Genomic DNA, 24,121 nt, shown 5'->3' with positions numbered 1-24,121 from the left:
CTCCAAAATTAGCTGAACAAACAGAGTAAGGTAGAGCCCTCTGGGGGGATACACTTGGCACACTGGATCCAGTGTGACAGAGGCCCTTCTGGCAGCTCAGAACAATCCAAACGTTCCACTTGGGTTGAGCTGTCTTCGTTTCCCCCTGCACTATATATATCAGCCCCACATCAACATGGGCCTGTGAAGACCTTTCACAAGACTGACAGGCCACCTGAATCACACAATTGTGTGGCCGGAGGAGCCTGCATGTGTATAGAAAAACCAGTGATCCAATAACTGTCTGGGTTCACTTATCCCTCATAAAGTCAGGAGGGAGCGCAGAGGGAGACACACAGCTTCAAGCCAAATGTTCCAGCTGCACCAAAACAAAGCTTTAACTTTTATTCTAACTCTGAAAAGCATGCAAACTGTGACTGTTTTTACCTCAATGTTTTAGTCAGAAATTGCTAAGTGCATTCAATTTCTTTATTTGCATGGCACAAAAACACAGAAGTGTCTCAGGAAAAAGGCTGAAAGCCGGTGAGTGTATGTGCCTTGCAGATGGTCCGGCCTCACAGCAGCTGTGTAAATGAAAGACGGAGTGTCGTTGAAGGAGGTGAGAGAGATGGAAAGTTGGCCACAAAAGGAAAAGAGTAACAAGCAAGTTGCTAACAAAAAATGTAATGGAAAAATGAATAGCACACTAAAAATTGCAGAGAGAAAAGAATCATGTCAGAGTATTTTCTCTGAAGTGACAAAAACAGACAATGCCTATTTGTTTCGGCAGGTAAAACACCACTGTGAAGCAGAAAATAACAGCTTAACTATAAAAGCTAATCAGTATATTGAAGGCAATCCCATATATGGTTGTCACTATAATTCCCCTTGGTCTTTGTCATTGCTTTTCAGTCAGGATAATTACATCTGGTTGTATGTGTAGCATATTCACTAGATAAACAAAGTAAGATCTGCCAGTTAGTGAATTTGCAAACACCATTGTGAAAACAAACTAGTATTTGAGCTCTAAATCTGGAGTGAGAAAACAAGAGGTGGCAGTATCCTCCTTAATGCTGAAAACACAAAAACATTTGTCCTCGTGAGGTGTAGGGAGTGAGTGGGGGGTAAAGACAGTTGTCCCCGAGTGCTTTGTAGTGCAAAGAGTTAAAATGTGTACTAGTCGGTTTCAACTCTGAATACTGAATTGCTCTAAGTTTAAAACTTAGCAAATATATTCTGTATATTTACACATAAAAGGGCGGTTATAACACTGTTATAAACACAACACCCTGTGATATTTAATTATAATCAGGGCAATTATAACTTCATACCGCCCCTTCTGTTGTTGAATGCACTTTTCCTCTGTCCTGATCCCCGTAATTGCCACAACATGTAAATATAAAGCGGTTAGTGAATAATTAGGGTTTCATTGGCCAGCAATCACCTCTGGGCCCCGTCTACACTTTAGACCCCTCCCTCGTAGAGCCGCCCTGAAGACAGGGGCCCCTTTTGAATGACAGCGCTTGGTAAGGAAGACGAATTTTTGTCTGATTTCCCGCAGCCGCAGCGTCGATGAGAAGCAGTCGAGGAACTCCATTCTAACTGAATGGATTGGTATGGGGAGAAGCGGATTTCAAATCACGGCTAAGCTGCAGCTTTTGGACTGTGTAACGTTGACGATGGTTTTACTGTCGCTGCTGTTTCGACCAGGTAAGTTGTTTGCTTTTTCAAAATCCGTGCTCCTCCACTCCTCTCCTGCATGCATTGCCAAGCTGAGTCCCGCTCTCCTCGCAATGGAGGTGGAAAAAGTTAACTTTTTCTTCCCGTTGTGTGGCTGAAATAAAACCCTTTAACAGCTTGGAAGTTTCCTCACTCACACAACCTAGGTTTTGAGTGTGTTGGTGTTTAAAAGAAGGAGAAAGGCACTTTGTTTGAAAGTTTTCCGTCCGCTGCGGGGACAAAGTAAAGTCCTGTTGTTTCCCAGCCTCCAGCCAACACTTGTGCATCGCTGCTAGCCGAGCAGCACGAGTTGACTCACTTTACGGACGTCTTTTTGAACATATTTCCAACCATTCTCGCTTAAAACAACGACACCAAACAATGTGTCAAGAACCGCTTTACAGTTACCACGTTTAACAAAGCACTTGTACCGCTTCTGCTATAGTTTTATCAAGTTATGTGAGATACGGCTTAGCTCCGAGTTAGCATAGCTCGCTAGCAACAGGCATCCAGCACCCGCAGTCAAAGCAAAAGAAAACTAGGGAGCTTGTTTTTTACCGAGAAAATGCTGCAAATCGGACACCAAACAGTCCCAGTTAAAGTCCTGAGGGCAACTTTAACATTTAGGTTAGACTGTTTTAGTCCTTTGCAAAGCTTAGGGCACCATGGTATTATCCCCTATTCATGCGTCATTTATTAACTTTGTTCGTTACCATGCATGGGGCTCCAACTTTTTGGCCTCTGAACGTGTTGGTCGCTCCTCTATTCCGGGGGAGATCAGAAACCCCCACCCCATCCCAAGAGCATGTTGTGTTTGGATTTTTGGAGTTGATTTATGTTATACTTCGTGGACCTTTTCCCATACGTTTTTCCAAAGTGTGTGTTGAAACACTTCACGCATTTTCTCTAGGGAGTTATGTGTTTAAAGTTGGGAACTATTCTGAAACGTATATTCTTTCAACATTGCCGTCTAAATACAAGTACGATCATTACATTATTTTAATATAGAAATGTCTGACGTTTGTATTTTTTCTAAAATTAAGGGGAACAAAAAATCACCCTCTTAGAAGTTGTCAATCATTAGATATACAAGTAATAGAAAATAACAGATTGTAACATTTGTTAAGGCTTGAACTGCAAAACTTCATATCTTGATACACCTGATAACATGTTGATAACAAAAGACACCTCAGGTTCTCTATTATTCGGGTACTTTTTGGTAACTGGATGCTTGGTGGAATAATGTAGGTTTGTTAAAGTCAAGTAAATAATAACTTTATACTTAGTGTACGGGTGCAATCAATATGATAAATAGCACTTTATATCGTATTTTCAGCCTTGTTTTGTAGTCATTATGAGCTGGCAACAAATACAAATATTAAGTTATGTTAGTTTGCAACCTTCATACGATGTCCAAGCCATTAGGAAGTGTCTTTATCTCTAGCTCTTAATATAATCTACAAATACTGTCTGTGTGGCCATTTAGCTTGTTCCTTCTCTGCTTCTATATTCCCCACACTTGGTAGTCTACTAAGTGCCAGATCATAAAGGTCCTTTGGGGAGATGTACAGTTGTTGATGGCTGTGCAGGCAGTGATTGTCCGAAAGTGTCAATCACAGCAGACATTGGTGACCTCGCAGCGAGGCGGGAGAGGTCTGTTGGAATTCAGAGGAGGGATGCAGAATGCCTCTAACTTGACCTCTCACACTACATCCCCGTTTTTATCAGAGCCTGTGTTAAAGTGCAGACTGTGAGTTGCATTAATCATCTCTCATGTGCCCCTTCAGCGCATCAGACGTATTTGAAAGAGAAGAAATGGTGCAAAAGTATTTGGGTGCACTGGTGTGAAATATCTGTGCTTATTTTGTTGTCTTTGTACGCACTGTTGGGAGATAAGATGGGGCTTTGGAGCAAACTGGAGATTATTCTGTTGCAATAGTAGATGAGTCTGTTGCAACTGATTTGTTTTTATGCAGGAAGAGTGAGGGATGTGTTGCGGTTGCTGCTAATCTGTAAAATAAATTATATCCACTTTTAGATACAAGAAAAATAGCTGTAGTTCTTTGTTTTTCCAAATGATAATTATCCCACTTGTAAGTCATATGAACAATACACCCCAAATGTAGCTGTTACCACCCAAATATAACATGCTGTGCTGTGCTCTGCTGCCTCCACCAGCCACCCTCTAGCTTCCAGTTTGGAGTGGACCCCCGTTTGCAGAACAAGTGTGACTCTTTGGGATGCTCCTCTTGAAGTAATCTGCCCCCCCCCCCACACGAGCCCTGCCGTGCCATGAACTGTAGCTTAACGCACTTCAATTACCTTGGCAACAGCCAAACCACATTCAACACCCTCAGGCAAACTAACACAGGTTGGTTTTCCTCCTACAGAGAGGCTACATGCTATTTCTGTGAGGGTTGGTTGGAGGAAATAAGATTTGACTGACTCCAAAGCACAGTGTGGGATCATGGCCTCGTGAGCTCACGCATTTGGGTTTTAATGGCTCTCCTGAATGAGGTAAACTTGATAGTGGGAACGTTTGTGCCGAGGTAATATATCCATAAACGTCACATTGTTTTTTAAGGATCTTATTTGTAGAAAACATGTTTTTGTTCAGATCGGTAGAACTAGTCAGCAACATTTGGGCAGAGAGGGAGGTAACTGATGACAATGAGAAGAGAAGCAAACATTTGGTTCACTTCACAGTAATTGTGATGCATTAATGAACTCGGTTCAAAATGTTGATGCTTTTTGTTTTTGTTTTCCAGCTCACTGCCAGCAGTGTCGAATCCAGCGCTGCAATTCAGAGTATGTGGCTTCGACCTCCCCCTCTAGTGGTCTGCAGGAGGACGTGGCTATGGATGTGGACTACTGCATCGCCTTGAGGGCCTATGCTCTGTGCACCCGGCGGCAGGCGAGGAGCTGCAGGGGGGACCTGGTCTACCACTCGGCCGTCTTCCGCATTAAGGAGTTATTCTCTCAGCATAACTGCTCCAGCGAAGGGCCAACCTCCTCCGCCAAGGTCCCCAGTACACCTCGGCCAGCCGTGTCGGAGCTGTGCGACTATGAGAACCGGGTCCTCATGTCGGGCTCAGCTGGACAGCAGAAGAAATATGCCCACTGTGGATTATTCGGAGACCCGCACCTACGGACTTTCCGCGACGAGTTTCAGACCTGCAAGGTGGAAGGGGCGTGGCCTCTGATTGACAACCGCTTCCTGTCGGTGCAGGTGACCAATGTGCCTGTGGTCCTAGGCTCCAGCGCCACAGCAACCAGCAAGGTAAGGATGTGTGGAGTGTAAGCGATGCAATGATCAGTCCATTGATTTTATTTTTTGGGGGGAAATGCCAAATATACTCTGGTTTCTGATTCATAATATGTTGAACCAAAGAGAGGACTTTCAGGCTTTTCCGCATTTTATATTTAAAATGATTTACTGAGTCATGATGGAACAATTGTCATGTCAATTGTCATAGGTAAATCTCAAACGTTTCGCAAGAAAAATGTGCAAAGAAACCAAGAACAAAGTCGGGGACCCCTCTGTAAATAGTTTTGCGACCCTTGGTAGGAGGGAGTTTTTCTCACCTACAACAACATTAGGAACAATCACTGATTATCGTTGAATTTGAAACGAACGGCAAATTAGCAGGCGTTTTTTGAGTGCTCGCTTTTTTGCTCGAGTATTGCCATAAAGTATCAACATGTGAAGTTAATCGTCATTCCACGGTGCCTCTCGAGCCCCCAGCATTCCTCTTGTCTTGGAGCTCCTTCAGATCTATGAGGGAAAAGAGAGAGGAGGGGAGTCCTTCAGCGGTGTTGAATCACAGACATGCTTGAGCGCTCTACCTTTAACACATGGGTGGTCATATGGTAGTGATTAAGGCTCACTCAAACATTTTCCTCCACCGCCACGATCTGGAATGTTTTTTCACCCCTCTGGTCAAATAATTAACTGGGTGCTTTTTGAGTAAATATTGATAATGTGGAAAAATAAAGGAATAATTGGACAGCAGCTTGGGTTTTTTATTAGCCTAGTGAAATAGTCTCATTTTGTATACTCTAAATTTGTTATCATCTCTCTGTATTTGGTGCTGAAAGTCACATTGGTATATAGGGCTCCCCAAACATATATCATGTCCATGAAAAAAAGGTTTATCAAGCTTTTTTCCAACTGTCAGGAAGTGTTGTCCCTACAAAACCAATGTTATATCAGCAATTTGAGAATGCTATACGATGGATCTCAGAACAAACTCTATCAAAGGCATTGGCAGTGTGTTCAGAGACTGATGCAAACCTGTAGTGTGGGTGGGTCTGTGCCAGCACCTGCATGCCCCCATCATGCTTTTAGAGTTGTTTGCAACTGCCGGACTTAAGACAGGAAATCATCCATCAAATACAGCATCCCCGTAAGTGTAAACGTGACCACAGCCACCGCTTTGTCAAGATACTTTGAAGAAACAGAGGTTAGGCCCCAATTTTTCAAAGCTCAGCTGGAATACAAATCACAGTCAGTCAGCGAGTGCCAGAGTAGAAGTGTTGGAAGATGCATGAGGATTTGAGGCTGTTATGAAACGGTGTTGTTTGAGCCAACATTCAGTGGAGTTATGCTTGCAGTTGTATTCATTTGTTTTAGGTAACCTCACAATGGTTGCAATTGTGGTTTATTCGAACAGTTTCTATACTTGTATAATATCTAGTGGACCAGTGATAGCAATCACTCTTTAAAAATAAAAGGCTAGTGTTTGCCATCAACACCTACCACAGCATTCAAGAATGTTTGGTTTCCTGCTGCCACCTTGTGGCTTTGACTGGTACTGCTCTTTTTCAATGAATTATGGCATATTTGCACTGCTCATCTTTGCATTAATGCTAGGATGGGTTTCTTAGTGTACGGACGTTTATTCAAACCGACACATTCAATTGTGAAATGCTGGGATCGGGCTTTTCAATGCTGATCATATTTTTTCTTCTAATTTCAGATCACTGTGATCTTCAAGTTCTTCCAAGGCTGCACAGATCAGAAGGTGTACCAGGCCACCACAGCAGATCTGCCATTGGCCTTTCAGGATGGGAGCCGCAGTGGTGGTGAAAGTGGCAGCCTGTCCATCGTAGAGCGCGGCGGCTCAGGAGTGGGCCGGCAGGTGAGGATCCAGGCCCGTTATATCGGCACCTCCATCATCGTTCGGCGCGTGGGCAGCTACCTGACCTTTGCCATCCGCATGCCAGAGGACACCCTGGACTTTACGGAGGACAATGGCGGTCTGCAGTTATGCCTGCACGGCTGCCCACGCAACGAGCTCATCAAGGAGCACACGCTGGGCATTCAGAGCCAGCAACCCCGCCTGCAGAGCACCAACACAGAGCTGGGGCCTCTGCGGCCCCCTCACCAGGTCTACACAGTGGAGCGGGCCACAGCCAGGTGTAGAGAGACTCTGCAGGTGGAGGACGTGTACTTTCAGTCCTGTGTGTTTGACTTGCTGACCACAGGAGACCCTGAGTTCTCTTTGGCAGCCTACGGGGCTCTGGAGGATTTAAAGGCGCTGCCGCCGAGTAAACTGAGGCAGAATTCCCCCAGGACTCCTCGAATTTACAACGGAGTAGCGTCACACACTGCAGCAGCAGCCCACAGCTCCCTCTTCTCACTCGTACTCCTCATTCTGCTACTTCGGTAAAAGATTAAATATAAATGATTTTAAAAAGAAAGAAAAAAAGAACAGACATGGAGACAAACAGAACATGGAAGCATTACCAGCTTGAGGAAAGAGTGACTAGAGCGCAGACCTATACATTTGTATTTTTTGGGGGGTAGGGCAGTTTGTGAATGTTGTGATATTTTCAGTTTTTGTCATTTGAAGGATTTGACATAAAGATGGTATTTTTTCAATTCATGTCACATGAGTTGTAAAAAAACAGAAACACATTAAAATAGTCAGATTTGGGTCCAGTACTACAGGTTTCAGGTAATTGGTAAACTTTACACCAATCTTTATCAACTCATCAATGGGTGTGCTGATGTCATGGCAGTTCAACAGCATTGTGTTTTAATGTAAATAGAAAGGTCATCGGTGCACAACCTTTAAACACTCCACCATGTATGAAGCTGCACATGTATCTGCAAACTGTATGTTAACAGTTATTCTGCAGAGCGCCTATTGTGGTTTCTTCATTCTGTATTATCCAGTGATATCAATAGCACTTAACGTTTTGTGCATTCAAGTGTTATTTCTATGTCTATTTCAACTGTTATTTCAGGAAGTTGGTATTCTAAGTGCACAGGATCCAACAACTGTATGTAAAAACTACCTATCCATAATATACAATGTGTCAGTTCGATATTCAACAGTTCTCATCTGTGAAACTCGGGGTGTTTCTCAATGTCGAGGAGGCTAGCTTGGTAGCACATGTACCTCCGAGTCAGATGCTTCAGAAGCGAGGCAAGAATCCCTCCTAGCCTCGGAAAACGAAGAATGGTGGAACAGGTGTGCAGGTGTGCGTAATATGTGGCCTCGCCTTAAATGGAGCGTGATTTCTGCCAAAGATTTGTTAATTGGTCCGTGTGCAAAGCATTGTGGGGATTTTAAGACCGTGGAGTCTACACATGTGCAGCCTCGAAATTTCTCGCAACGAAGTACGCCGGCCTAGAATTCCAAGTATGCTGGACATTGGAACAGTTCTTCGGCAGCACTCGATGACGTAGTATCCTTGAAATAATGGCTTCCTCGACATTGAGGAAACACCCACTCCCTCTTCAAGCTGTCTGGCTTCCAGTTTTAAAAAAGGTTAAAAAAAACACAAATCTTTATATAATAATATATTAAAAGAGTGTATATAAGTGTTTTATATTGTGTACATTTGCCTGTGTATAGATGTTTTAACTGTAATGTTTTACATTTGTTGTGTTTTAGTAGGTTATTTGGAGACATTGTAAGAAAAGTAAACTAATATGCGTTTGTAATTTTCTGTAATAAAGTGTTGGACACTCCTGACAACGGTCTGTTTTCCTCTGGAATTGGCGAGGCGTTGAACATAAAATGAAATACAAAACGACTATAAATAAACCGATATTTAAGTACTCGGTTCTGCTTTTACTGTATATTGCTTAAATACAAAAATGAATTCATTACATAATTTTGAACAAAATCAACAATGAACTGAACACAAAAGGCATACATAAAATGAAGTGTTGTGATGATAGTATCATAAGAAAACTAAACTTTAAAATGTAACTTTCATTCAACTTAGTCAAAAAAACCTTTAGTGTAATATTTCAGTCTTTTAACATGTGTTTATTGCACAAGTTGACACCATGAAGATAAAAAACGATGTAGTATGCTGCCCTACATCAGATCAAAGTCAATTGTGAACGGAGCTTGAATCTGTGCTTTCATTGCCCTTATAAACCAGGGGTTGTACCTGGAAGGAATATGGCAACACATGTACAGTTGCTGGCTCAAGATGAAGTGCAAAACTGGAAAGATTTGAATAACTAATACTGTGTTTTACAAAGTGTATGCTTGTAATGCCACATGTGTCCTGGTGGGGTCCTCAGTCCATAAGGCCTGCCAGCTCACACAGACAGTTTTGACAGGCTGCCTGTGTGAGCTGTAGGGATCCACACACAGTATGTTCTCAGTCCCCTGTGTAAATGTTACCTCTGAGTGCTGAGCTGGCTGCTTGCTTTGCTTTTGTCTGCCAGAGCGCTGCATGGTTCCAAATAGGATTTAGTCTGGTTTAACACCAGGTAAGAGTCAACACACGCGTGGTGCTGATATTTGCACTATACACGAACAATGAGCACTATAATTAGAAGGATGTGATCAGTTTCTATCGCCATCAAAAATGAAATTAACAAAGCTCCTGCACACTTCTTATGAAGACATTACGAATTAATGCGCTATAATTAGTAAATGTAGATTTAATTTATATCTTGAATCAAGTTAAAAGTGTCTTGGTCCTTTTATTACTCTGAATGACAGAATGTTTCGTCACACATGCAATCATACTTAATCTCTCCATGTCCTATTTCTTCAAATAAAGACAACAGCACAGTGAGCTGTTGGGAAGGAGCTGGAAAATACATTTGTCACTATTTTCACCCATATGTTCAGCACTTACACATTCCAAATGAAGTCTTCTTTGGGTGACTGCATCGCCTCATTGTCAATATAAGGAGTACAAGAGAGATGCAAATAAGGGGAAATCACAAGCTTCGTAGACCGCTTTCAAAAAAGCAGTTTCTTGTCAGGGTCATGAAGAAGGCCGTAAAGGGTTAAAATTATCGAACATCTTTTATCTTTCCTTTCACATGAATCATCTAAGACCCCATATGTATCTTCAGAGCCTTTGGAGGGGGCTGACTTAGTCTGACAGCTTGGGAAATGCTGGATGAAACTAGCCAACTGTATACAAAGGGGTTTAACACACCATGAGAAAATATAACAGTAAAATGCAGCTTACACATTGTTGCATCAGTACTAACAATCTACAAATGGGTACTTGGGTTATCTTTCGTAATGTTGTAATATATAATGGATATAATAGACACAGGGGACATGTTACTGCTGAACCAGTAGCATACTTATGCTGATAATATGTCTGTGCTATTTTACTTATGTAGGGATTTGAGTCCAGGACTTCTTATAAAGTACTTTATCATAGTTCTATTACAGCATGTCTCAATCAGCATTGTTGTGATTTAGCGCCCCTACAGTTTTAAGCCCCGGCCACACGAGGACGATAATGCAAACGGACCGCAATCGTTATCAAAAAAGTCTTCCGTCCACACGCAACAGGCACCAGAAATGTGTCCGTTCACACGAGACCGCTCAAAAGCGCTGGAGATGCTGTAGTACATATGCCAGGCCTGTAAGTGGCGCTGTAGTCCTGCCACAAAAGCAGCGAAGAAGACTTCCCGCGCATGGTTGCCCTTGTAGAGCGGTAGAGCCGATGAACGGGAGTCAGAGGCGGTGTATTCAGAATGGACTTCCACACTTTATTATTCATTGATCAAGAAGACGTAAGTACATGTGCTGCTCTGTGTAACCAGCTAGCATGAATGACACCAAACCCCGGTACCCTCAGTAACGGGTCCGGGTTGCAACACACAAATCACACGGTGAATTATATACTAACAATGTGTCACCACACAAGCCCCCCCAGAATTCACCCATAAACAAAATCAGTGTGACCGGGCGGAACGACAGGCCGACCCCCCCTCAACCTTCACCGGCAGGGGTGCTGCACCGCCTTTGGTGACGCGGTGTCCGAGGAAGTCAATATCAAACACCCCGAACTGGCACTTTGCAGGATTGATTATCATTAACGCTACCTCGAATCGTGCATTTGTTATGACACATTACTAATGAAGGATCAAAAACTAGCCAGTCTGCAACTGTGATAGTACAGCCAAACATCAAGCAAGTGTAAGAACACAAGGCATACCAAGCCAGTTAATACAGTTACTAACCTGGTTTTGTTGCCCTCTCGCCTTGCTCTAGTTCTTGCCCGACACCGGCACCTCTCCACACAACAGGACGTAAAACCCCCTACTCCCTACGGCTGAAAGCTTCTGTCCAGGCGGTATAAACACGAACAATCTCCGGTCCTTGGAGCACCCCGTCCTTGGCTCAGGGCTAGCTGAGCTAATAGCTAAGTAGCTAACTAGCTGGTAGCGGCTACTGGTAGCGGCTACTGTTAGCAGCCGGTAGCGGTTAGCGTTACTTAGCAACAAGTTAAACGCATTGTCCTATTCTTTCACACACACATACGGGTATTGGGCCGAGCGCGACACCGTACTTCCGGTATCCGCAGTTTTACTCGAGGTACAAGCAGCCGTACACCGTCTAGGTGTTGCTAAGCTTCCTGTACTGAATATCATAGTCTATTGCCTTAATCAATATCTAGTCAACTCTAAAATACCACATATATGCAATGGCATGATAATATTATTGTGACAAGTGGGGTATTCACCTGGTGTTTCCAGAAATTAGACGTAGATGCAGCCAAAATCGACGAAGGCCACTGTCGTTTTTCCATACATCTGCAGGCAGTCTGTAAAGGCAATCCGACAACCCACACAGCTCTAGTTTACGCTTGTAACGACCTAGAGCACACCCCTCAAGTCCAGAGATGTAATCCGAAGACATGCAGCGATTTCTTCGGTCGTTAATTCAGAAAAAAAACTTAGTGCGCTCTGCCTGGCTACGTTAGCTAGCTGTTTATATTTGCACTTCCAGGATATTTGCACCTCCAGGAAAATGGCGTATTTATATATATATATGGCGCGTGTTGCATTGTGGGTAGCTCGTGACGTCACTGTGATTAGGAAACTTTGTACATCACTGAGTCGAGTTATATGATCCAGTCTCACCAAAATTACCTTGGCGCCTACACACAAAGTCAAGAACAGCAGATATGTTGACTGGCAAAAGCTGGAAAAAGCAAAGGTGGAATTAATAACATTGATGAAGGCTGCATTTCATTTAGGTACGCCAGTTTCAGGGTTATATTAGGGGCAAGGCTAGTTTACTGACAGAGCTTGGTAGTTTACTTATTAGAAGGGACTGGGAGCCATTGTTAATGTGATTATTTACACCTGTGCTTTGATAGGCCAAAAGTCCTGCTGTGAAAAAGGTTTTGAAGCCCTTATTTAAAGGTTATATTGATAAGAGTTGTGTGTAGGAATTTACCATGATTTAAAAAGCTTTAAAGGTCCCATGTCATGGCCATTTCTACTGATCATAATTCCATTGTTGAGGTATACTAAAATAGATTTATACTGTGCAATTTTCCAAACTCACATTGGTTTCTCATACAGCATCTCTGTAAAGTATGTGTATTCACCGGTATTCACTCTCTCTCCTAAACGGCTTGTTGGAGCTCCTGCCCCCGCCCCCCCTCCCTGTGAGCCCAGTGTGCTCTGATTGGTCGGGACATTGAGAGGCTCGTTGCTGTGAGCTGCTGCGAGGAGTGGACAGGCTTCCGCGTCGGTGATACAGCGAGAACAAGCGAAACTCATCCTGAGCACACACAAACACTCACAGCCGAAGTAAAAACAATAAGTGTGGCTTGATATTGAGTAAGAAAAAGGTTTATAACGCTGTGAGCATGGGTCTGCGGAGAGCATTTCTCCACGATCCCAACGTAGTAGCCCGAAAAACGTTTACCCATTTAAACAGTCGTGGTAGATATACCTTGTTTGTTTTAAACATCATAAATACACAAACAACAATGAATACTTACAGGTTGTGTACACGAATCTCCTGCTGGTCCAAACGAAGTAGGAACAGCATCGTTCTTCAGTGCCCTACGCTGTACATATCTGGCATGAATCGCTGAATGGTTTGGGAAGCTTTGGTTGCGTTCCGATAATCCAAAAATCAGCTCCTAAATTCTAACCCTATCTCCTATTCATTGACCTCTTAGTGAAACGTCACAGGGTTAAGGGATAGTGGATAGGAGAATTCAAAAGGACTTAGGAGAAGAGACTGCGGTACTTTAGAGAATCCGAATGCACTTTCACTATCTGACGTGTTTATGATGCGCCAGCGGACGTCCTGAATATGCGTCTGCTGCTGTGGGGGAACTATGGAAACCACAGTTTTCTATACAGCGGACTACAACATGGATGTTTAATAAGAACGAGGGACTACTGTAAACTCATCTAGAGACTCTGCACCGTGCTCTGATGCTGGTGCTTTGCTTTATGAACGTGGACAACAGAGAAACATATTCTTCATGACCAAAGTTGGAATTTAAATAAAAAAGGAAAGTGAAACTTATGCTCGTCACCCTCTCCCTCCGGTCCACATTAATACAAATGATCCCAATACGTATGATTGTATGAACTATGAAAAGATCTTAAATTCAATACAAATGTATTTATTATAAACATTAGTCCTTAACATCTATCACTGTGTATATCACCATTCAAACATCTTTTAAAAGTTGAACAACTCCACACATTTCAGTATAACGTTCATATTTCTCTTTTTGATTATAATACTGATGAACGTTCAGAAAAAAGCACTTTGGCACATACGTTTTAAAATGCTTAATAAGCACCGTAACTTTCATGATATCATTTCTCGGTCATAATCGGTTGTTTCCGTGAACGGCCGACTGTTGAGTGACGGCAAATGCTGCGGCTGCAGTGCATTGTGGGGCAGCATTTTCTCCTCTCCTTTCGGTAAGGGAGGTCCAGTGGTTCCTAAGCTAAAGGAGGTTATAAAGGACGTTTGAAACCTCCTTTCCTTTCATTTAGAGAATTGGAACGGCACTTATCATGGCTGCCACTGAGGGACTTCCGGGTCATTTCACTTAAATGGACTATTGGAACGCAACCTTTGTTTCGTGAAAGGCTGGCAGAGGGTGTGGCCTCTGGGCCATGTCAGAGTACCCAGGAAGTAAACAATGGAAAATGAGAAATCTCCAACGAGGCGTTTTGGGGCAGCATAGACTGTGTTAGAGTTGTACTCGCTACAGGGTGTACTTTGAGGGTTTTTGACTCTGCAGACCGTTTACATGCATAAAAACCTTCATAACACACAAGGGGACGGGTAATAACCGGAAAAGCATGACATGGGACCTTTAAGAAAATTGCAGAATTATAGTTTCATTTATAAAAAATAAATAAATACTATGATGTTGAATGATAACTTAAAACATGTCATTGGATCAGACATTAACATTGTATATTTTACCTCTTTACCATTGTGTAAGAAATCGCCATTGCATGAGGCTTGAGTCGTTAGCCAATGGTATTACAACATTGGTATCGTGTGTTATCTATTTGACTATGCAACAAAGTAGATAGTAAGTAGTTTCCAGTTAGTGTGAAAAAAAACTGGGAACAATTGTTTATTTTGATGATAGGCTTCAACTTCACGCCGGTACCAAATCCAAGTGCTCAGTGACGAAAGGAGGAGCAAGACCGAGGGGAACATAGTTGGCTGTGCTTTTACTCATTAGGTTCAGTTGACAGAGTTTTTTGATTGCTGAAGCAGCCACTTTTCTTCTTGACTGGTAAGCTACAGCTATGGTTTGCTAGTAAGCCAACAGTGAATATACCCTGAATGTTTGTGAAATATGCAGCTTGTTGATCAAACTGGCACCCCACTGGGTTTGGAAATGAACCAATGATAGGGGGAGGTGCAGGCGCCATCTTGTTGCTAAATGTTATCAACAGCACCTTAAGTGAAATAGTCACATAATGTAGCTTTATGTAAGTGCTTTGAATACTTCATTAACACCTCACCTTAATATATTTTATTTAAATACATGACAATGGCTCTTAACTGAGCTGACAGTATGTAGCCTATATAAGCGGTGTGTCTTACCTTTTCCTGTATAATTGAAAATAAAAGGAAGACGCTTAAAGCCCCTTATTGATGTCATCTGTAGAGATGCAGCCATCTGACAGCACTGCCAGCCAGCAGCAGTATTACATAACATCCCCATGAGAGCGCCCTCTCAGTCTGTTCAAAAAAGGTGAACTTCTAAACATAAAAGCTAATTTATTTGAGTGGAGCTTGACGTTTGAAACTCCCTTTTTGAAAGTGCAAATGTAGAATATGTAAAATATTCTCTAGCAGCATGGAGGATGTTGCACAGGTTTGCGGGAGGCTGCTCAAGCCTGCATAGATTGCTCGTCCAGCCTCTTTCAGTCATCCTGTCTTGACTTTCCCCTGTAAACAAGGACAATTACCGAGCTAATGAGTTGAGAAAAGTGATTGATACTCTCAATGGGGAAATTAATTTGATATTAATAGAGCACTTGGCAAGATAAATAGATAGTGGTGTGTGAGTCCTTTCCTTGATTGATAATGGATAGATTGATGGCTGTCTTAATTTAAAATGTTCCTTAGACTTAAATGAGGTGGCCTTGACATTTGTATCAAGAGATGATCAAGTGTTTGGAGAATTATAGGAATAAAAATTACTTTGATATTGATATATAAGGTGCCATTCCTCCACCTAGAGAGGATAAATAGTGTTAATAATAATGTCACATCGTGTAGTGTAGGGGATGAATAGTGATTGGAGCATGAGTGGAAACATCTTACGCAAGTTGCACATGATATCTTTTCAAGTTTAGACTTGATGTATTGATGCTAAACGACACATGTGATGTTGGCCAGCCCAACCAGTGAACTCATTCAGCTGTTTGATATGTGTGGCTCCTGAGATGATCACCTTGCATCACTTCTGCAGCTCCTGCTGACTGGTAAGACCCCCTAACCTCCTTTCACTGAAGCGTTTTTGCTTAATGATGCACTCAGTCAGATTGTTGCACCAAGTAGGAGACATTCAACATACACATACATTGCACCCTGTTACATGGGTCGCTGCAGAAGCACAAAGAGCGAGAAGTTGCTCATTTCTCAGTGAATATGTGTGTGTGTGTGTGTTTCAAACTGCTCTCGTGGCAGCGGTTATACAGCTGGCTCATACCGCAGGCTCTCATACCTGACCAACTCAATCTGTCTGTGTCTCCTCAATAATCAGAGTGACAGCAAGAAACGAGACATATCTCACACTCTGGCTCACTCCAGAATGGTATTGACCTACATATCAAATCATACGCTCCTGGCTCGTGTTGTGTGATAGAGATTGGGGTGGGGGAAATAACACTATGATTGGCAGTCTTCGTAAACACGTTCCATCCCCAGGGTTCCTGCCTCTTCATATGCATATGCCGTAATAGGTAAAATACCAACTGCCTTCAACTGCTGGGAGCTAGGACTTCCTGTCATTGCAGCGGGGCTTTCTCTGCTACTGTAACAGTAGAGAACACCTGGTTGTCTGAATGTGTATTTTTATTAACGAGCCTGTGTCACCAAACTTTTAACAAATGGCCCCCCGGCACCCTGAAAAACCCAGCTCGGAAATTAAGCATCTGCTTCATAAATCTTGGAAAGTCACAATAATTTGCAATTCACTCCCTCATCAAAGGCAATATTACCCTAATTTATTATCTCCCCGCGCGAGGGGCGCGCAAAGGCCGTGGAGATAAGAGTTTATCAGGAGGGGGATTGATTTTCATTAACTGATTGTAATAAAGATGAACTGCCTGCCGTGCACACTGACCAAGAGCCACACTTTATTGTAATTGGGACAATTTATTTCATGAGCCAGTGGTTCTACTTTTTGTCCCTCCCTCTCTTTTTCATATCTGCCGCTGCTCCTCAATTTGAATGTCATGCTGTTCGGCTTCTGATGCTCGTGACTTCGAGTGTAATAAGATGATGATTACAAAGTACATGTGCAGAAGCAAGTCGATGTCAACAGATGTATCAGATCTTTTCTTCTGGGCCCCAAAGCAATTCTTTAGCTCGTGATGTAAACTTGACTGATATACGATGCCTTCCTTATTTTATATTCACTGCCTCCGGCTTGTCAAAATGATAATGTTATGTGTTCCCCTGTCTTCTTCTCACAGCCCCTGCATGATCCACTATCTTCACACATGTCTGATGCTTATAGTTTTTGTTTGTGAAAAAACAACTGCTCAGTGTCTCTCTGCAGTGGAACAGCATCAGGCGACCTTTCTAACTGGTGGAGGATTCAGATCATCCAAATCATACATGCTGTGAAACTGGGTTTCCATATGAATTTCCTTAATTTCCTTCCAGCTTTTTCCTGATGAATACCAACTTAGTCTCCTTCCCGTTGAGTAGCAGAAATTGGCTCGTGTTAAAATAAAAATGTTTACACAACTTCAAGCTGTGTGTGTGTGTGTGCAGTAATAACCCGGTTACCCTTTAAAGGGCAATGACCCTATCATCAGTGTCATCACTCAGCAGAGAGGAGGCAGTAACACACTCTGGGGTGGCGAGCTGCAAGAGGTTGCAACATCTGCAGACTCTGAAAGTCCTTGAGAGCAAATCCTTGTGCAACTACTCCCCCTCTCTTTGCACAGCGGTTAAACACTCCATCCGACACGATATAACTGAGAAACAAAACATCCTGTTTGAATTTTTATTGTAAAATTGGAAAAAAAGGAGAGAAAGAGAGAAAAGCCCCAATAAGCATTTCTTTTTTGATACATATCTTTATCTTACCATAACCATAAAAGAAAAGTGGCTGAATAAATAATAAATAAATAAAAATAAATAGATAAATAAACATCAAGTTACATACTTGACCTGATAATTATAAAATTATTTAATCATCAATCATTAATATGAAGTAATCTAAGCAGCAAGTATTAAGAAATGTCAACAGGGGAAAATGTTTGGTTTCTCAGGCTAATACAGAACACATCGTTTTTTTTTTATAAAAAGATACTGCTTTTCCTGTCAGTTAATCCATGCTGTACTGACGCTGCCACAAAAACAGGTGGCGCTTCCCTTTAAAAAAGAAACAAAGAAAAACAATACAACCTGTGAACCACATGTTCTCCTCCAGGTTAAACAATAGTTCTGAGATCCTCTTTTTGCGCCCTGTATGTCAGTGAAGTCTTCTTCACAGACTCCATACTGCTGTTTATATGTTTTTGTATGCTTTGTGCTGAGAAACCAGAAAGTTAATATCTTTATAAAGCGACCCGCCCCCTCCCTAGAACCCCTCCCCCGTTTCAAACCCTAATCAATATGTATCTAAAGAAAGGTCCTGTGCTGATTTTCCATAATATACAGATTTCATATTTATAATAAGCTACTATCCTTAGCATTCAAACCATAGGCAAAGAATCATATTGTTAATACTAGTAGTACCGTAATCTTTAACCACCCCCCCCCCCCCCCCCAGCCCCCATTGAGCATGCTCAGAGATTGCAAGGGCGGACAAATATAAAAGAAATGTATGGATGCTGGAGTGAAGGAAATGTAGAAAACAAACTTTAGATTGACCACATGCAACTGAAGTATATAAAGATTAAAATAAGTACTGCTATTTCCTCACATAATGACTGGATTTTTTTATCAGTTTTGCTTTCAATTAAAAACCTCAATTAATTAATTTCTTGGTTTTTTGTTGTTTTCCATTTCATTGTGTTTCCCTTGTCTGAATGTCCTACTGGATATGTACAGTATAATTAGGCTTTTGCTCGATATCCACAAACCTTCAGTGTTTTAATTTCGTTCGATCAAATTTCATTCTTTCTCTTGGCAGGATGAAATTAACTCAACATATTTTCAACTCATTACATTTCAGCCACAGCTGGCATCTTTAATTTGCATTACCCAAGCTGTTGTGAAGGCCACATTTAATTTGATTTTAATAATTTAAAAAACTCTCTAGTAGAAATCCCAGAAGAAAAGATTTTTGAGTGGGTTTATAAGGCCCTGCGTGGCCCGGGGAAAGGAGGGCATATATCACAGACCCTAAAGCTGCTGGGCCTGACAGGAGAGAGGAAACTAACAGTAACTCACCGGCGGGGAAAAGCTGTCTTCTGGCAAACATATATGAAATCTAACCTTTTACTAGGAAACTATTATATATCAGTACAGCCTGCAAGAACCTTTATCCCACAAGTTTATGCTATATCACATAACCAAATACTTGTTTAATGAATATTTCCTGAAAATGAACAAATTCCTAAGAACATTTTCAAGGAATCTGGCACACGTTTAAAGTCTGATGAGGAAATGCAGTGGATATGCTTGCATAATTTGGCAATTCATGATGAGAAAAGGCATTTTTAAAGGCTTTCTTTTTTACAGCATCTAAGTATTGCCTGCAAGAGAACAATATGCAGTGGAGAAGGGTAGTAACATTTGTTAACAGCCTCCTGAAAATGAAAGCCCTTTCTAATAATACTGATCCTGTGAACCGGTAACCAAACAAATAAAGAGAATTAAAAAATGCAGTCACCAGGACCTGGGGAGCCATTCTGCTGATGACTTTTGTGGTTTCAGACTATGGAGGCATAGCGGTCATGTTTTCTGAAGACTCTGCGTACGCGGATGCGGCCGTAGAGACAGCATTGTGATTCGAAGCACTGATGTGTCTAAAGTTTAGAGAAATAATCATAGCGCTGAGGTCTCAGAGTCCTCAGGGGCGAGCTGCTTCGGCGCAAACTGACTCAATGAATGGCATGTTGGAAACACTTTCAAATGAAAAGACAACTGAGTGGATGTTAGTTGAGGAAATGAGAGTGAAATGGATAATGGAGAGGAAAAGCAAATAACTCATGGACAAAGATTTCATCTCGGATGTACTGTATGTGGCGCTCTCCACAGACGATGATAGTTTAGTTAATTAATCTTATCGGGTATGGCGTGATGTGTCGTGACCACACTGTATAGGAGCCATTTGTGACCGCTGCTAATGGTAAGCTGTCGTCTTGTCGAAGCAGCAGCAGCTGTAGCAGCTACACTTACAGGCCTACTGCTGTCTAATTGATGGATCATTTTGCTCTTAATTTGACTTCCTAAGGCTGGTAATGCCAGGCTGTTCCTCAACGTGGACAAGCTCTTACTGTGCTATTATACCCTTTGGAGAAAAAAAGCTGCTCTTCACTGAAGAACTCGTACAATTTAGTCTAAACACTTATATACAGATCCTTTCGCAGCCATCAAATCATCTCAAATGTTATATCTATGAGCAATAATCTCTCAGATTTAAGTGCCTTGGAGGTGTCCCACAGGACATGCTGCCTCTGTCAGGTTTGAGGTCTCCTCTGAGACTGTGGACAGTAGTTAGAGAAGGACAGGGCTCCCATCCAAGTACCGAGAGAAAAATGGACTCTGTCACTCAGTCAATTCATTCAAAATGCCAATGCGTAATTGATGGAGCATCTCTTGCCCCGCAGTGCTGATCAATATTATCATTATCCTAATTATGCTGTGGGTTAGCTCTCGGCCCCCGTGAACTGATGGTCCCTATTAAGAGAGAGATATGCTGGCACTTGGAGGTGAGGAGAGAGGTGGGGGGGGGGGGGCTGCTCCCGCCTGCTGAGAGCAGCTGGAGGGGTTGGCAGCGGGACGGGGCACGACCCGGCAGGGACCACTGTGACACGACCATGGCATTTTTTTACAACTGCTGTCAAGCTCCTTTGTATATTTCATGAAGCGGTTACAGATGCCGCGCTGCGTATCCGTGCCCGGGTGGCACTCTCACCACGGTGCTTTATGGTCAGATTATCGGTAATATCAAGGCCTTAATGATCACAGGGAAGTACTTTTGCGTCAATTATGGAATTGCAACACGCTGACGAGAGCAGAAGACAGCGATACACGGCTGACTACACTGTGGATGGTAATGTTGGCTTTAAGAGGCTGTTATTGTGTCACTTTTGGCACCGTGTTCTTCTTCTCCTGACACAATAACACCGACAGATCACATCTCCGAGATGAAATGCTGTGATGTAGATGAAACAATGGGTGGCAAAACAACGTATCTGAACATGCCCGCAACAATGTCTAACCCACATAGTCTACCCCCCTAAAATAGTATAGCTTTATACATTTTTTTTCTGTTTTGTTTTAATATTCCTTAAACCCAGTAGCTATAAATGTAAGAGGCAAATAAAACAAAACCCATTTCCTCTTTTTTTTTTTTTTAACCTGAAGCTAGTATTTCTTCTTAAGTTTAACTTGTAATATTATTAGTAGTAGTTTGTAGTATTAGTATCTTTAATACTATATATTACTGTTCAGAACAATACAAATGTTTGGTCCTTTGGTCCCTTAGGGGTGAAAGATTTGCAGTTCTACTGTTGCTAATGGAAACCTCAGTGACCTCCAAGAGTCATCGTTCTGCCTTGCTGAGAGACGGTGAGAGAATAAGAGAAAGAGGGAAAGAGAAAGAAAGTCTGTCAGTGGACGATTGGAATAGCTTCTTTTTTTCCACTGTTTTTCTTGATCTTCAAGTTTTAACCCTCATTTGTCCAGTACAGTAAAAGCCACAAGCGCCTCTTTCCTTATATATATGTGTATATAATATGTATATAGAAATCTATTTGTTGTTGCTGCTTTTTTGTTTGTTAGTTTGTTGCTTAATTAACAATTCAAGTCTCAACAAGAAAAAGTTCTGTTGTTCAGTCTCATCACATATTTTTTCAGTTTTTTTTTTCTTCTCGTCTTTCTTGCACTGTGCCATCTGTTACTGTTAAGTCCCCCGGTGAAGCGTCTCCTCTTCTCTTGCATCTTCTTCTTTTCTGCCGTAACCTATCGCTTCATAAGTAAATGCTGATATGTCTTCAAAAATTCCTTATGTGTTGATTTTTTAAAAACATATTTTGCGTTCAAAGAAAAAAAGTGTAACTCCTCCGAGATATCTTCACGTGTCCTCTAAAACCTGGAGAATGGAGAAAGAAGAGAGAAGGCCATTTCAGATCTCACTGCTCATTAAGCTGTCATTACAAAAACAAATGTATTTCTTTAAACTTTGGAGAGTTCAAAATGACTATTAAATCAGGGAAATGGTCTGGAGAGAGCTAACCCGCACTGGCACACCAATCAATCTTTGTCAATCATGACGATGACAGATTTCCCTATAATTAATACGACTGCTGTGAGGCATATCAAATCAACTCTGCACATACTCAAATTATAGAAACATTTAGAAATGAAGATTTACTGAACACAAAGTTCATTCAATACTTATCGCAAAGTTTAAGAAAACAGCAAGATCTTAACATTCAGGCTGTCTTAAGAAGCAGCGAGGACAACATTTGGCCAACTGCCACTTCCACTCAAGCAGAGTCACATCTTCAGCTTTAAGCGACGCCATGTTGAGGATCTACATCCTGATCCGGTGACAGGGCTCTGACACTTTGCTGGCTCACCTGTGCTGCTGCAATGCATACTGAAGGTAGGCTTTGTCAGTAAGGGCGGCTGGCATCCTTCGGTCTCTTTAGCTGGACTTTCAACCTCTTCATCCCGATCTGAAAGCCGTTCATGGCTTGGATAGCTGCCTGTGCACTAGCAGGGTTGTCGAAGCTCACGAAACCTGTGAGAAAGAGGAAGTTAATTAGCCCTGTTGAGGATTAGGATAACGATCAGTGCCTAAACAGGCTATGTTGGAATGTAAATCAATATGCAGGGATCATATCTACAGCAGAAACATCTACTGACAGGAGGAGGAACTTGAAAAAGGCAGAAACACATTTCTCTGTTGATCATCATGGCTGACTGCCTCCGGAAGGAGTCTAGAGGGCGTAGTTGAGGCAGTGCGCATGTTTAGGCTGCTTCGCAAATGCTCAGTGCTTGTGACAGTGTGTTGATACGTTCTTCCCAACTGAAGATGTTATTTCTCAGAGTTGAATATGTCCTCAGTAAAAACCAGTGCTTTAGAAAGTGAGTCTAACCAGCTGCTTATGTTGCACAACTCAGTATCATGATGAGGCTGTCCATAAATATTTTTTTTTCCTTAACAGTTTTTACAAACCACTTATCCACCTCAACCTATATCTTCATCATCATCTAGAGAAGGAGCAATACAAAATAGATTGAGGTCACATTAAGTCGTACTCTATACATCTTCTTTTACTTAAAATACTTTTCAACATATTTTTCTGATATCCCAGAAATTCCAAAGTACATAAATGAATGAGCACAGGTCCCTGGGCAGAGTATTTGGAACAGTACAAGAGCAAACATAGTTCATCATGGGGAGTCAAGTCTGCATGTCCCCCAAGACACCCCCCCCCCCCCCCCCCCCTCAAACCTACGCTGAACATCCTGTGTAAAAATAAAGCCTTGAGGACTCAGTGACCAGAAACGGCAGTGGAGTGTGTCTGTGCTTGATGCGCTCCCCTGTGTGTGTGGTGTCATTAGGAGCAGCCGATGACCCGCGAAAAGCAGCAGGAGCCTCTCCACGTCCACAGCCACCTGGGAGCGTGTCTGTCTGGCTCTGGGCCGGCCCATTAGGGCGAAGGCTGAGCTGAACGCAAGTCTGGAGAAAGTATAGAGGCAGGGGAATGATGTGAGCGCCCCCAACCCACCGTCAGGTTAACACATGCGGGCCGGGAGCAGAGATGAGATGGAGAGGAGATGCAGGCTTAGAGCTCTAAGCCCTCCGCTCAGTCCTGTCACACATTACAAGTGTGCTTTCTCTCTTACTCTGTGTTTCCTTGTCTTTTGCACCCCATCAATCTACGTTTATCCCCTCTTTCTCCTCCCTAGATTAATTACACCAGTGTGCTCCCTGTTTCCCCAGGCCTAACATTATGTTGTAAATGCATAGTGTATAAGTCAATACTGCAAATAGCTCCTCTTTCATGAATTTATATGTTATTAAGTCCCCCCAGGGAGACGGGACTGCCGATCAATTTTGCCCAGGGTTCTGCTGTTCCCTGAAGTGAAAACAAATGCTGATCCATAATCGTCCTTTGCCTTCCTCACTCCCCCCCCCCCCGCCATGCCCGCCTGTCTCCTCAAAGTTGTTATATACCCTGGGGCTTGTTGGAGTGTGTTGGCTGACAGGGCTAAATGGGACGGGAGGCGTGGAGGTGTGTGAATCAGCCTCAGCGGTGAGG

General features: G+C 42.4%; 2 protein-coding genes across 8 annotated transcripts in view; one reads left to right on the top strand and one right to left on the bottom strand.

Moving 5' to 3' along the window:
- The first annotated feature begins 1,485 nt into the window (after positions 1 to 1,485).
- On the top strand, positions 1,486 to 8,708 carry rgmd (RGM domain family, member D). The gene is made up of 3 exons (XM_034081674.2): positions 1,486 to 1,689; positions 4,467 to 4,978; positions 6,678 to 8,708. The coding sequence occupies exons 1-3, from the start codon at positions 1,596 to 1,598 to the stop codon at positions 7,368 to 7,370; spliced, it is 1,299 nt and encodes a 432-aa protein (XP_033937565.2). The 5' UTR covers positions 1,486 to 1,595; the 3' UTR covers positions 7,371 to 8,708.
- Positions 8,709 to 18,462: 9,754 nt separating this feature from the next.
- The window catches only part of celf5a (cugbp, Elav-like family member 5a), a 187,647-nt gene continuing 181,988 nt past the window's right edge, over positions 18,463 to 24,121 (bottom strand). For all 7 annotated transcript variants that reach the window (XM_034081538.2, XM_034081540.2, XM_034081541.2 and 4 more), the window contains exons 11-12: positions 22,430 to 22,593; positions 18,463 to 21,939 (exon numbers count right to left, since the gene is read on the bottom strand). In XM_034081538.2, coding sequence (XP_033937429.1) covers positions 22,466 to 22,593 — 128 coding nt within the window. In that variant the 3' untranslated portion in view covers positions 18,463 to 21,939; positions 22,430 to 22,465. The remainder of the gene's footprint in view (positions 21,940 to 22,429; positions 22,594 to 24,121) is intronic.

This window comes from Pseudochaenichthys georgianus, chromosome 4, assembly GCF_902827115.2.
Source record: "Pseudochaenichthys georgianus chromosome 4, fPseGeo1.2, whole genome shotgun sequence".
Classification (NCBI taxonomy): domain Eukaryota; kingdom Metazoa; phylum Chordata; class Actinopteri; order Perciformes; family Channichthyidae; genus Pseudochaenichthys; species Pseudochaenichthys georgianus.
This window is presented reverse-complemented; position numbering and strand designations above follow the sequence as displayed.